Source organism: Euprymna scolopes, chromosome 31 (assembly GCF_053919585.1).
Source record: "Euprymna scolopes isolate OS-2025 chromosome 31, ASM5391958v1, whole genome shotgun sequence".
NCBI lineage: Eukaryota > Metazoa > Mollusca > Cephalopoda > Sepiida > Sepiolidae > Euprymna > Euprymna scolopes.
The window spans coordinates 86,351,857-86,366,982 of NC_136512.1; the positions used below are offsets into that span (position 1 = coordinate 86,351,857).

The 15,126-nt window shown below is 35.4% G+C and overlaps 1 protein-coding gene across 9 annotated transcripts in view; it reads left to right on the plus strand.

The window, feature by feature from the left end:
- The window catches only part of LOC145255836 (alpha-actinin, sarcomeric-like), a 260,402-nt gene that overhangs the window by 152,770 nt on the left and 92,506 nt on the right, over positions 1-15,126 (plus strand). For all 9 annotated transcript variants that reach the window (XM_080114560.1, XM_080114566.1, XM_080114561.1 and 6 more), the window contains 2 exons: positions 4,713-4,799; positions 7,786-7,873. In XM_080114560.1, coding sequence (XP_079970686.1) covers positions 4,713-4,799; positions 7,786-7,873 — 175 coding nt within the window. The remainder of the gene's footprint in view (positions 1-4,712; positions 4,800-7,785; positions 7,874-15,126) is intronic.

A 15,126-nucleotide genomic window follows, 5' to 3' on the forward strand; every position in this document is an offset into this window, starting at 1 on the left:
AATATACTTTAAGTTTGCTATTTTGGATTATCTTGGTAAACTTAATTCTTATATATATATATATATATATATATATATATATATTTTTTTTTTTACATGGTGGTCACCACTTATCAAAGCCTGGAAGCCACTCAAGGATAAGGGTTATTGCAAGTACAGTACATTAGTGTGGAGATTTAATGAAGTGTTTACTTAAGGGGGCAGTTCTTTAGGAATTTGTTAACGTTGGACTTGAAGACAGCCAGGTTGTAGTCAGGTGGGAAGCAGGCAGAAGGAACAGAGTTCCACAGGCGTGCAGTTCTAAGAAAGAAGCTTTGTTCATGGAATCTACGTTTTGATTTAGGCACAGATAGAGTGGGGAAAATTTTTGACAGTGGATTCAGCTAGACGGGTGTTTTTCGTGAAAGATTGGCGAGGGGGGACCAGAGATTGGAGTTCAGACGAGCACCTGCCATGGAAATAACGATAAAACAAGGATAGGCTCGCAATGTCTCTTCTGTGGAAGAGAGGTTGCAGGGTAGAGAAAAGGGCATCCCCCACTAAGCCACAAAGTCTATTTTGTACTCTGTCAAGGCAGGATAGGCTTTTTTTAGCAGCTCCTGCCCAGATATGGCAGCAGTATTCCATCCTTGGACGTACTTGGCTTTCATATAGATAGAGAATTGCATCAGTAGTGAGATATCTTCTGGAGCGGTAGAAGGATCCCATCATCTTTCCATCGACCTTGGCAACAGACTTGATATACGTGTTCCATTTCAGGTCAGGAGTAAAGGACAAACCCAGAAGCTTGTCAAAACATGGGGCTTCTCCTAGACGAGAGCCATCCATTTCAATTGATGCCAGATGGGGATCAGAGCGTTATATATTCCAAGTGAAAACATTATGTACTTACCCGTCATGATAAATTAGTATGAATTCCAAAACTTACAAAAAATGATTCAGTAGAAAAATAAGTACAAGTAAAAATAAAATATATCGTTTTAATGTGAAGAGACTGTGCTACCAATTCTGAATGACAAACAAGGGAGATAACCTTGACGTCAATTAACAAATTAAGGGTCGGCCATTTTTAAAATAAAACATGCAACGTAATTGTGCAGAATTTTTTGTTAAAAATACATCTGGCACCTCTTTTATTGGGTCAGTTTTTGTAATTTTTTAAATTTTTACTAATTTTGCTTTGACGCTTTAAATATGCAATGTTTTCACCTGAAATGCGTTGGTAATGTCAACAAGCCCCACCTTTATTTTTTTTTTATATTAGTTCTAGAGTTTGTGTGGGAAATGGAGACTATTTTTACTTGAAAAAAAAAATGATCTAACAAGTTCTCAAACTAAAAAAAAAAACGTTCTCCTCTCTTTAATATCGTCTTTCGCTGATTTCCAACGAAGCCAGCTTTTGGAATTAAACGGGTGAAAATCCTGTTTGGGATTAAGTGTTAATCGCTTAATCCCTCTAGTCGTCACTTGAGGCAGATCAGCAGATGTTTTGATTTCAACAATTGTGACAGATCTGATATTGCCGCAGTGAATTTATCTCTTAAGCACAGATGGCCTGCGACTGTTCAGTTGGCTGTGTTGTCTCAAAGGCGTCATAAATCCACTTGAATATACAAAAACAGCTTGAATATTTCTTGTTTTTTCTCGTTTCCCGAACCCTCCTGGGTAAAGAGAAAAATAAAATATTTTGAAAGATTAGTATTTGATTTAGTTTTTTTTTTTTCTCCTTAAAAAAAATGCTCTTGTTTAGAATTTATTTTATTAAAAAAAAAAATAAAAAAAAAACTTTGTATGTACCCATGACAAAACGAAAATATAGGGTGTCCAAATAAAAGGTATACACTCTTTAAATTATCTCAACTTGTTACATGAATACGCTATACCACGTTCCCAAGAGATGTTTAGGAATAAAGAATGGCATAAGAGCATACCTTGATAGTCACCTGCGAAACAGAAAGACAGGACATAGAGGAAGTGTCGAGTACTGTCTATGCTTACAAGATTTGACCCCCACCCTATGGATTTTTCTCTTTTTTGGTGAGGGTATAGGGAAGCATGCTAAACACAAGGTTCACACCAGAAAACGAGCTACAATGAATGAGTTGAAAGCAACCATTGAAAGAAGATGTGTCAACATACCAATTGAACTGATTAGAAACGTTTTCGATTCAATCAGTGAGCGTTGTCAGCTGTTCATGGACAACAATGGCCAATAATTTGAACACTTTCGATAATTAACTGGTTTCTGTATTTGTTTGCAGTATTCTGATGTATGAAACTTTTCTTTCTTATAATAAATGTTGATTTTATGATCATTTAAAGAGCGAATACTTTTTATTGGGACGCCCTATATATTCCAAAAATCGTATAAATTAATCAAATATTTTTATTTTTAAATAAGAAAATCTGATTTTTATGAATATGAGGAGCGACTATTTCACCTGCTATTTTTAGATGAGAAAAAAATTCAGGTTCTTTTCTAGAGTTTCCTTTTAAAAAAAAAAAAAATAAACATCTCTTTGATGTAAAATCACCCCTGAGGAACGAATATATCACATTCCAAAAATTAAATTGATAAAATAATTTTATTTTTGGTCTGCTGAAAAAGGAGGATTGGACCTTTTAATTCCCTTCCATTCATTTGTTCACACTTTTCTTAATAACCATGTTTTGGATTTTTTTTTTAAAAAATCTTGCACAAACATTAGTCATGGTGAAAGTAAATTTTTACCTGGATATGTTCCAGAATAACTCTGGTTGCCCCCTTAGGAGCCATTATAAGGGTAAAATTGCCCCCCCCCCCCCAAATCGTTTATTTGTTTGCACTTTTCTCGGTGGTGGAGCATTCGACTAGAGATCAAATGATCCCTTGTTGGATCCCGGTTATACCTCACCATTTTATTTGAATTTTTTTTTTTATTAATGAGTTCAATTTACGGGAAAAAGAGTGGTACCATTTAAAATGGCCGCAAATTATGTCTGTATTTGTATATTTTAAAACTAAACATTAATCAGAAGTGACTTTTCCAGGGCATTCATCGTCAAGCCCAAATATCAGCTGACATGATATTGTAAACAAACACCGATGGTATTTGATGAACAACATTATCATTATTATTATTTTTAAATTGTTTAGATAAAAAAAAAAAATTTGAACAGTCATAGTGAAAGTAAATTTTTCATTCGTGGAGGAAGACCCCGCATGCTTGGCTTGTTATAAAGAAAAGCATTTTCAAGCAATTAATAAGAATTCATAGGAATTACAACATAAATCTAGAAAATTTCAATTATTGAGCTATCTCCTTTATTTTTATTTTTTTGTCATTGTTTTTAAATAACGTACAAGACAGCTGCTCATAAAACTGGATTTTCATAAAATAAAACCACTTGATCAATGCTGCCTCAGAATTGTGTGAATGAACATGTATCAATGTCACATTTTCGGAGTTCTATATTGGCTATTGTTATCTTCCTAAGTTTTATGCATTCCCTAATTAGCTTAGTAGCTTCTGTCTATTGCTAACAGTTTAAGAAATAAATAAATAAATAAAAAGATTTAACTGAGGATCTGTGTATGTCATTAACCTCATGCTCGAATGGCTTTTCCCCTCAATTTTAAAAAAAATGAAAATCGCTCTAGTCAAGACATAAAACCACTTGATGTAAAGAGTTAAAAAAAATATTTCAGGATCAAAAACTAACCTATGATAATTATCACATGGATAGATTTTGACCCAAAGAACGTCAATACTTTTCCCTTTGTCAGAAACATGGAATGTGAGAACTAAAGGACAAACTAAAAGAAAGCAAGAGTTACAAGGTCCATTTTCTACACTCGATGAATCAATAGTACGCCCCTCCCCCCACTAAAAAAAATTTTTTTTTTTTAAATGTCATTAAATATATATATATATTATTATTCCTTAATTGGAATTCATTTTTTGAGATGAACATTATATATTATTTTTATTTCGGACTATTATTCTCATCTTTATTAGTTGTTGTTAGGCCAGAGGAATAGTTGGCCGAAACGTTATGAATAAAACAAAAACCAATAAAAGATAAAAAAAAAACAACTAATAAAGATGAGAATAATAGTCCAAAATAAAAATAAATTAATGTCATTAAATGTTGCTTTCTTTTTTTTTTTTTTTTGCGCTACCTACAAAGGAGGGATTGGACCTAGTAATTCACTCCTGTTCGTCTGTTCGCATTTTTCTGAATAACTACGTCTTGGATTTTTTAAAAATTTTGTGCAAACATGGTGAAAGTAAATTTTTGTCAAAACGGATTTTCCGGGATAACTCTGGTTCCCACTATAGGGGTAAAATTGCCTCCAAATCATTCGTTCGTTCATTTGTTCATACTTTTCTCAATAACCACACCTTTGATATTTTGAAATTTTGCACAAACATTAGTGATGCAGAAAGGGACAAGGGTCAGAGCTTGTTTGATAGTGAAGGACTTATTAAATATGATACGCTATTTTGAATGTTTTCTAAGTGAGGCTGGTGGACACCAGCCCAGATGTAGCAACAAAATGTTTGAAAACCTGTTGATGAAACTTAAAAGATTTTAATGCTCACTTTTTATATGTACATATGACATGTAAACATAAATAAATTTAAACATTTTAAAAAATATTTAAAAACTTTTGATATGTTATTTTCATTTGACAAAATTATTTTTGCATTGTTTTATTTCTTCTTCAGAAATTGTGGATGGCAACGTGAAAATGACACTCGGAATGATCTGGACCATTATTTTAAGATTTGCCATCCAAGACATTACAGTAGAAGGTAAGTCTCTTTCTACCCACTACTACTACTACACGTTTCTCTACAAAGGGCGTTCCAAAGATTGAGCATAACCTTGCCAGTGGAAAACTGTACCTTTGCCTTTTTTTTTCTTAGGCGGTGACTCCAAATGTTTCAACTTTATTGACTCGGCTTTGATCTCTCGATCATAAATCCATATTTCTTATCGGTCTTTTGAAAAAACTTTGATACGTCTCCAAATTCGTCCTCGAGCACTCAATGCGTTCGAGCTTCTGGAAAAGGTGCCGGCAACTTGGGAATCCATCCCACAGACACCTTATACATATACAAATGGTCATGAATGAGGGTTTCCACAGACCCTGTACTAATTTTGACCTATTGGGCTGTTTGGTGAGTAGTTACACGTCGATATTCCAAAATTACAGCCTAAACTTGACTGACATATACAATTGAAGAAGAGAGTGGGTGGGGGTGACCAGTTGTGGGAGTTTCCACTAATTTCCAGCTACGTTTGAGTTCATGCTGCCAGCATTTTACAAGGTCATATGATGGGGTATGATTACTGTATGTTTATTTCATTTCCTCAAAGGTCTCCTGTGGTGTGTGTCCTTTCAGATACAAAACCCGGATCACTGCGCAACACTCAAATTTTATTTCATTCAAACACCTAATTTGCTTAAAGACTAAATCTATTCTCACTTGATCCGTGTTGGATCCGTGGAAACTTGGTTCTGACATACGATATCATTGACGAGAGTGTAAAGTCATGGTTTTCGTGGCCCCCGCAAGAGATGTACCATTGCTGCTTTCAGCTAACCACAAGAAAAACAGTATGTTTCTGCTCTGTAAAATAACTTGCCCTATTAGGGTTCTGACGATAATTATCATATAATGTTCAAAAATGGTCTTAGGCAAACATTCATACTACAGGCTGCTCCACAAAGTGTGAACACATTTTTAGATATTAAATATCTTAAAAACTATTAAAGAGATAAAAAGCATGCCGATATGTATAAATATTAATATTAAAGTTGAACTTGACAAATTTAGATTTAAAATCATGTCACTTTCATTCAACGTATATTGTTAAGTAGATATAAACTCTTGAAATTCATCCAAGACTTCTGGAGCACCCTGTATTTTATCTGGATGCGTAGAAGAATGTTTTACAAGCAAAATAAAGTTACAAGAAATAAATATTACACATTTATTAAATAAAAGTAAGAATTGTCCACATTGTTCCAATTATTTTCATATAAAATGTTGTGGGTGCCCTTGGTTGGACGAAGACTAGGGGAACCAACCCCAAAATCAAACACCACTGCCTTGTGAGCCTTATCACAGCAAAAGGCTAAGAGATTGGAACTCTGACTTCAAATATTACTGCTGCCTTGCAGTTTTCCTTGAAAGGCTGTGGAACCTCATCCAGAAAGAAAAGGCGTAGTAGCGGACACGATAGGGCGACTGTCAACCTCATTGAGATTACTTTCGGCCAGAAGCTGCGGCCTCCTCTGCTGCCAGTTGTCGCGGGTTCGCTCCACTGGACATGAGCATTGGAGGTTCAGAGGGTGTCTATCTGATGCGCAACAGACACTGCACCTAAACTGCGCAAGCAAGTTTGGAGCCAAGGTGGGAAGTCCTGTGATGATGGAGTGAGACTACGCCAATACCAAATGATAAATCACTGAGGCCCCGACTAGTCATTGCCAAGACTGATTGACTGCATGATGATAATATATTATAATACATAATATCTGTTTGAAGATGTTTCACCGGGGACGCTGAATCATCTATCACCATCTAGAAAACAAGGGAGGTAATGCAACAATGAAATGTCTCGGGGGAGGGGGTATGCCGGAATTATTGTCACTACCACTATTACCACTGCTACTGCCACTACCAATCTCCAAATGTTTTAACATTGTCGGGCAACATCGCCATGGTAACATTGTGATGTGAGATCTTGTCCAGTCTGATTCTGAACAACTGTCCGATGAGTCATGAACAGAAACAGCTGTTTGTCTTGCCCATTCACACACAATTCATTGATCATTAGATGGTGAGCTCTTTCAGTGCATGCACTGACAGTAGCTACCACAGAGATGTTGATCGTTTCTTCGCCTTTCTTTCTCTGCCTGTGGCTGGAATAATGAAAGGTTGATACGCTGTAACCACTGAATGAAGAATTTTCTTGGAGCATCTGTATTTCCAACATCTGTGGAATATATTCGATTATAAATTGCTTGGCTTTCCCTGGTATTGTTGCATTTGCCAACTCTGGGTCTTTAGGAATTGTCACGTTGCCAAAACGTGACAATTGATAGCAGAATCTTCAGTGATTAGTGTCCAATTCCTTGAAGAACATTTCACAAAGAGAAAAGCCTGCCTGGTTTTATCCTTGGTTGGTTTGCATTCCACAACACAAGAATCCACATGAACCATTGCAGTTAATGTCTAAAGATGTTGTTGTTCGTTTCAAAAATATTATTTCTTTCTATTTACTTGCCTACCCATGAGGGCAGTTGGGCACAAGGTCGGTTTTTAATGTGGGAAAAATTCAACTCCCCAAAGAGGGGCACTCTGGATAGGAACAAAGATAAAAACTGTTTTGGTCATGAAGGATTTCTCCTCCACTAATCAAGGACAGAAAAGGTGAAGTGTAGCATCAGAACAGATACTACACTGTGATCTTGGCCATAACAGTTAGTATTTAATGATGGACTGAGAGAGGGAGGGGTTCAATCTTAGTCAAATCTTGCAAATACTTGCAAAACGTTTTTTTTGTCTTTTTGTGTAGGGAATTTTTGGCTAATTTGGATTTTTTTTTTTACCATTGTGCTCAACTAGTCTCAAATGGTGTCCAAATTCAGTTTAACCTCAACTCTCTTTTATTTTGTGGCCAAAACAAATTTTTTTTTTTTTTTCTAAGTGTTTTAGTTCCCCCGTTAATTAACGTCTTAAAAAATTTATTTACTTTTATTCTTTTTTTTTTTTTTTTTTTCTCCAGAAATGTCTGCTAAAGAAGGTCTGCTGCTCTGGTGTCAAAGGAAGACGGCACCTTACAAAAATGTTAATGTACAGAACTTCCATCTCAGGTTTGTTTTCTTGTTCTTTTTATCTTTATTGTTTTATCTTTATTGTTATTTTAATTATGATTCAATTTTTTTTTTCTTGCCATTGTTTAGTTTAACCTTTGTTTTGAGCTTTTACCAAATTTCTTGAAACTCAATCTCAAATCTTTGACTCTATTGCATTGAAGACGTGGCTGAAAGTTTAGCGATAATCCAAGAGAATTCTATTTTTGCGTGCTTTGAACTTGGGTCTTGTTCTGAATATTATTTCGTTCAGGTCAGTTGAAAGAATTCGGTGACTTATATGTTTTGTTTATAAAAAAACTGGGATTCAATATCAAAGTGAATCATCTTTTTGATACATATATGAAGAGCTTGAACGCAAAATGTGATCAAGTGTTGCATTTCGACACTTAATCACATGATGTGATACTGATAATTATTTAAAATGAAATTTAAGTTTTTTTTTTAATTTGATTCGTTTCTTTATTTTGTTGTTTAATCATCTTTTGCATTCAATCTCTTCACACACACACACACACACACACACACACAAATCCTGAGAACATGTTTACCAGAAAGAACAGTTGGAAATATGTCATACACCAGCCATTATGACTACGAACATATACCAGAAATGTATATCTCTTTCGCTCTTTCTAATTTACACGACACACACACATATGCATACACACACACATATGCATACACACACACACACACACTCACACACACACACACACACACACACAGGTTCTGCCACACAGAAGTAGAGTGTGAGAGCCCCCTGACATCCAGTTGTAAAGTCTTGTTGGGGGAACGACTATTATACAATGCGACACCATGGAGTTTGTAAATATCTTCATTGAAAAATCTGTAAAAACCTGAATATCCAATGTAATAGCAAATCCTGGGAACATGTTTACCAGAAAGAACAGTTGGAAATAAGTCATACACCATCAACTATGACTACGAAATTCCTAAAGCTACGTACCTAGAAAACGGGGCTATTGGGTCTGGCGTGGTGATATGGGACAAGGAGAAAGTGGCAACCCTAGTTGAAGTCAGCGCCCCTAATGATGCTGGTCTTAACAGAGCAGAGAGAGAGAGAAAATAACAAAATACCAAGAACTTGAAAAGAAACTGGAATCTTAAGACAGTAACAGTCATACCAGTCATTATAGGAGCAACCGGGCTAATGAAAAAGAATTTCAAAAACTATCTGGCGAATATACCCGGTGAACAAAGTGCAAGAGAAATACAAACAATGGCACTTAAAGGAATGGTTAGAATCTTAAAAAGATCTCTGGGTTGGAGAAACTAAACTAATGGCAGAATGTTTGGCATCCGGTAGAATATCCCATCCCCAGAAAAAACAAAGTGATAAGAAAATTAAAACAAAGTGAAAATATTAGATACGCGATGATTCCAATATTTTTCCCCCCGATTCTGATACCTAATCTGATTCTTTTAAAATTTAATATTTAGTTGTAGTTTTTTTATTTATTTTTAAAAATTATTTTGTAGATCATCATAAAAACGCATGTAAAATACTTTTGCAAACGTAAAAATGCACTTGGCGCGTGATACATAGATTTTAATTTTATTGATATTTAAAATCAATAATTTTGTTTTCTTCATTAGTACGAGCTTGAGTAGATTTTGTTTAAATAAATAAAAAATAAGCAATTAAAAGAATCGTTTTATGCATCTTTTCTGTTTCTTTTACATCAGCATTGCTTCCAACAAAGCCTTCATCAGATGATGACTCTTGGTTCAGGCATGGTTTTGGGGCTGAAACATCATTACTGTTAGCTTAGAGTGCCCCAGCAGTATCTCGTGATGCCACCAGACTTTGTTAGATTGTTGTCAATCGGTTGATTATATATATATATATATATATATATATATATATATACATACTAGCAAAAGTACCCGTTGTTGACTGGGTCAAAAAACAGCCTACAGAAAATCGACTCTGATTTATGAAAGTATGATAGGTTATGAAAAGGAAGGGTTGTAAAGAGATAGCTTCGAATTCGGGGGTATCAAAACCAAAGCAAAATATGATGAAAGTAAAAATAAAATAGATAAACCCCATAATTTATTATACTATACCTGTTCACACTGAAACACTTATCACAATATTCTGTGGATCTATATTAAAAAACCTTGTTAAACTTTGTGACATATTTCCATTCTATGGAGGTCAGGCGCGAATGAACACCCCATAATTTTATTATACCATATTTTTTCAAACTGAAACATAATTATCAAAGTATACTTATGCAGAAAGATATAAAAGGTCTTTATTAAAGTTTGTGCCTATTTCCATTCTAAAGAGGCCAGGCGCAAATGCAGACCCCACAATTTTATTATACCATCCCTATTTAAGGTAAAACATACTTATCAAAGTATTATGAACATCTATATCAAAAACATTTGTAAACGTTTTTTTTTTTAATCTTAAAATTTTTTATTTCCATACTTTGTGGACCAGGTGCATACACAGACCCCACAATTTTAATGAATCATCAGTATGCCAGATTAAACATACCCATTCCTGTGTCTCAATACATCTATCATTATATGTGATCAGTTTTCTATAATAGTCAATCATATAGGAGCCTATTTGTGACCAGACACACACACACACACAGATATTCAGTTTTATATTATATATATATATATATATATATATATATATGTAATCCCACAGATTATGTGTGTGTGTGTATATATTAAACTTTTTATATCACGCCTAAATGATAATATCTATGAGTTAATAACCGAGGTCGCCTGTCTATTTCATTTGCCTGACTTTCAAAAGATAAATATTCAAGATTTTTCGATCGCCGCATGTGCATTAAGCTTTTTCATATAAAAAAAGAAGCGAACAGACTCGTGGTAAATAAAACACTGTCCCGCACTCAAAGTTGACGTCATTAAGTCGTCAAAAATGGACACCTGCCGTTAAACGTCGCACGTTTTTTTTTTTTTTTTTTTTTTTCACACTTTAATATTTTCCAACTGTATGTCAAGGCTTCGTTTTTCTTTTTAAAAACAAATACTCCACCAACGATTTGTTTTCATTTACCCAAAAACACACACCTCCAAACACACGGGCAACGCCGGGTACCCCCCCCCCCCCGCTAGTCTATATATAAAAGGAAAAATGTGTATTAGTGCTTGCATTTTTTTGTGTATGTCCGGCAAAGGCTTTTTTCTGGGGGGGGGGGGTGCTCGGGGTGCGGTGGTCACTCATTTTTAAAACTTTTTATACTGTCTAAATTATAATATCTACAATTTATGAAGGGAGGTCGAGTCTATCTTTTATTTGAATGATTTTACATGCTATTTTTGCGATATCTCTTTGTCTACACGTTTCTTTGGCTTTTTCAGTATAAAAGCGAAACTGAATCCGTAACTTAAACGAACTCCCTGGCACTCGTTCAGAACAGCAATGAGGTTTGATCAATGCAGGAGAAACCCCTTATATCAGACAATTGCTAACTCCCCTTTTTTTCTCCCCAACCAAAAAAACTACCACACAGCTAAAGGTGCTGAAACAAAACCAAAATAAAACTGTCACGCAGCAAAAGTTAAGTGCGTGATTTCATTCTCACTATGATCTGATGTTTGACCTCATCAAATTCACGCGCCTGTTTTTATTTAACTTTTTAATCATTAAATTAAAACTGGTTTTCAATCCTCCCCCATCATAGTCGAGCGGGTAAGATGAGAGTTTTTTTTTTCTTTTTTCCACCTTCACGTCAAGGCTTCGGGTTCAAGCCTACCTTCCTACCAAAACTTTTTTTCACTCTTGTTTTAAACCTCCAAACACATGGGCAACACCAGGCACCCCTGCTAGTTCAAGATAAAATTCTATGGCCGTGTTTTCATTTATTTTACCAATGCTGGGTGCACCTATTAGTCCCTTACCTTCAAATGTTAGCGGTGTACATTTTTATATATTTATATGTGCAGGATTCACTCTTTAATTAATTAAATAATTATTATTAATTTTTGTACATAGCTACTGGGCACTAGGGATCCAAATGTGGGCTATGTTTAGCGTTAGTTTTTATGCCAAGGTGGTAAAATGATGTTGAAGATCTTTGTGAAAATTTATGAACTGCCGACTTTTATGAAATTTTTGCAATAAGTATTTTAAATAAATTAATAAATATTCCAGGTTATTATTATTGTAAAGATTTTAGGGACCAAAATATGGGTACAGTCTTACATTTAAGAACTCGCATGTCTTAGATTTACATTGAAGCTATCCATAGTAGCCATTTAACACCAATAAAGCAAGATTCCATGAATTTCAATTTTTCAAGACCGCTCAAGTTTTAAATATTAAACATTTTCTTGAATCAAAATCATAGACTTTGATCAAAATTGGAATATGGATTCTAGACATAAGGTTTAGTATCATATCTTTATTTTAATCTTTTGTAAGGCTACATGAAAGGGGTTCAAACTGTTGTATTTAGGAATTAATTTTACCCATCCTGGGACATGTATTGAATGGATGCCTCGTTTTCTTGGCCTTCGGGACAAGATCAAAGTGTAGTATCTGTTCTTCAGATGCTGCACTTCAATTTCTTGTTCTCTGTCAGTGGAGGAGAAATCCTTCACGACTGAGACAATTTTTATTTTTGTTCCTTTTCTCCCTGGTGTCTAACTCTGTCCCGTGGGGAGGCATTGTAAATAGGAACAGGGATGCTGAGTAACCCCTCATTCAAAATGTTGCTTGTTTCAACAATTAAAGCACTTCTATTCTTTGTGGCCTATTTGTAAATAAGTCTGTTGATAAGAAACACTTGATAAAAAATCAGGCGAAAAGGCTATATTGTTAATGTAGGCATGAGTGAACGCTACACAAAAACGAAAAGCCAGAGATGATTGTGTCCGGACTACAATACCAGTTGTTGTAAATGTTGTAATTTTTTTACTTCTTTTTTTGTCTTATGGGTTTGGGGGCGGGGGTCATGAAAAGTTAGTCTGAGTCCAAATGGAAAGTTTTTAGTAGATGGAGGAGGGAGGGGCTCATAAACAACATGATTATGTTAACAAAAAAAAAAAAAAAAAAACATATCCATATTTGGTAATTTTGGGGTGATCTGAAAGAGACGGTGTGGTTTAAAAATTCTTTTCTCAGCTGACAGCCTGCATTGATGACATGGTATTCCTATTAAAACACACACACACACACACACACACACACTCCTTAAAAGTGGAGTCAATACAAATAAAGGTGAAGGATACCCATCTCCTTCCAGGAGTGACTGCTGCACATTCTTAGCTCTTCATTTTATTTTCAAATAAATAAATAAAATTTGAAGTCTATCTAGAGTCACCCCCCCCTTGCTTGACTTTCATGAAAAACACTCTTCTACCTGAAACCACTATCAATAATTTCCCCCTCTCTTTACCTATGCCTAAACCTAAACGTGAATTCTATGAACAAAGTTTCTTTCTTAAAACTGCACGCCTGTGGAATTCTATTCTATTTTCCTGCTTTCCAACTGACTACAATGTGGTCGTCTTCAAGTCCAACGTGAACAAATTCTTGATGAGCTGTTCCCTTAAGTAATCCAGTTTACCAAATTTCCACTACTAACAATTACTACAATATTATCCAATTGACTACCGTTAATTTCTTCACCCTCAACTGGGCACTTTTCTACAGGGAAGGGTCACTTTTTTCGCCGATATTTTCAAAAGTCATCCTCTCTTTTCAATTGTCTAGCCTTAATTTAAACCTATGTCACTTCTGGTTTGGCGATGGGTGCAACAGCTAACACATCACTTTTTTTTTTTTTTGCACTTTATTTTCCTCTTTCGCGGTACGGGTTCAAGCCTGCCTGCCTACTACCACTTTTTTTTCCCCCTCTCAACACACACCTCTAAACACGCGGGCAACGCCAGGAACCCAGGCTAGCTTACTCTAAGTAACCGAGAGGAATGTCACCTATAAGATGACACCCTGCACATTGGCTTTTAACCAGATTAATCCTGCGATCCAGCCAAGTAGAGATATTAAATATTTATTAAGACTACTAGAAGACTACTCACACCTGAGAGTATCCTGTACCTCTACAAGGCCACCATTCACCCATGCGTGAGTATTGTTACCACATCTGGGCTGGTGTATCTACCACTAGCCTTATTGGATAGGGTCCACAAGAGTTTTCAACTTAATATATCCCACTTTGTCAACTAAGCTCCAACCCTTGTTCCATCGTCACAATGTTGCATCTCTGTGCTTGGTTTACAAATATTTTAATGGAATGTGTTCTGATGAACTCCTTGCACTTGTGCCCTCCCAACGTCTATATCTCCGACAAACCCATTTTGCAACAAAATCTCACTTCTTCACTGTTGAGGTCCCTTGATGCTAGAAAGCCTAGTTTTTTCCCTTGAATAGCTAGACTTTGGAATTCCCTTCCTGTTACCTGCTTCCCTGACTATACTGATATGCAGAAGTTTAAATGTAACTTATACAAACATTTTGTTAAAGTTTCCTAGGCACGGTCCCAAATAGTAGCCGCTTATGTCCAAGTGGCGCTATGCTTTGTTAGAGGTGAACGTGATTTAAAATAGAAAAATAAGTTTTATACAAAATAAACAAAACTGAAATTAGGTTAAAAAAATTTTTTTTTAAATCCACCAAAAAAAGTTCCAATGATTATGATTCCCAATTCTAATTATTCATCCCAACACTTAGAGACATCACTATCTACTGAGCAGCCAATTATAACGTGTCGACAAAGCCAGACTTAAGCTGTGTCATGCAAGATGCAAGAGAGATATTTTGTTATATTCTGTATCGAAAAAAAAAAAAATGGTACACTGCAGTAACGATGTTTAATGGATGCTAATTTATTTGCTTTTAATTATTTTATTTTAATTTAATTAGTGTCTTGTGTTTGGCCTGTCAAGATAAGCTCTATTACGCTGTGGATTTACTTTGGACTGGTCAGGTTTGACAAGTCCGAGCAATGAAACACAGAATGGGGGAGGGGGGCACTTTAACTGTACATCACCCTAACATGCATATACAGTCGTCCACGGCCTACGACTGTTTTACTATATCGCAGCTCTTCAGTCTGGTAAGTATTTTATGATGGAATTCAAAACCTTTTTTTTTTTACAAGGTAGTCACCACTTATGAAGGCCCCGTTTTTATCTTAACTGATACAACTGTGTGGTCAGAAGATCCCAGAGGAGACAGAACGGAACTTGAACATAGCTCAGGGGAAGTTGTG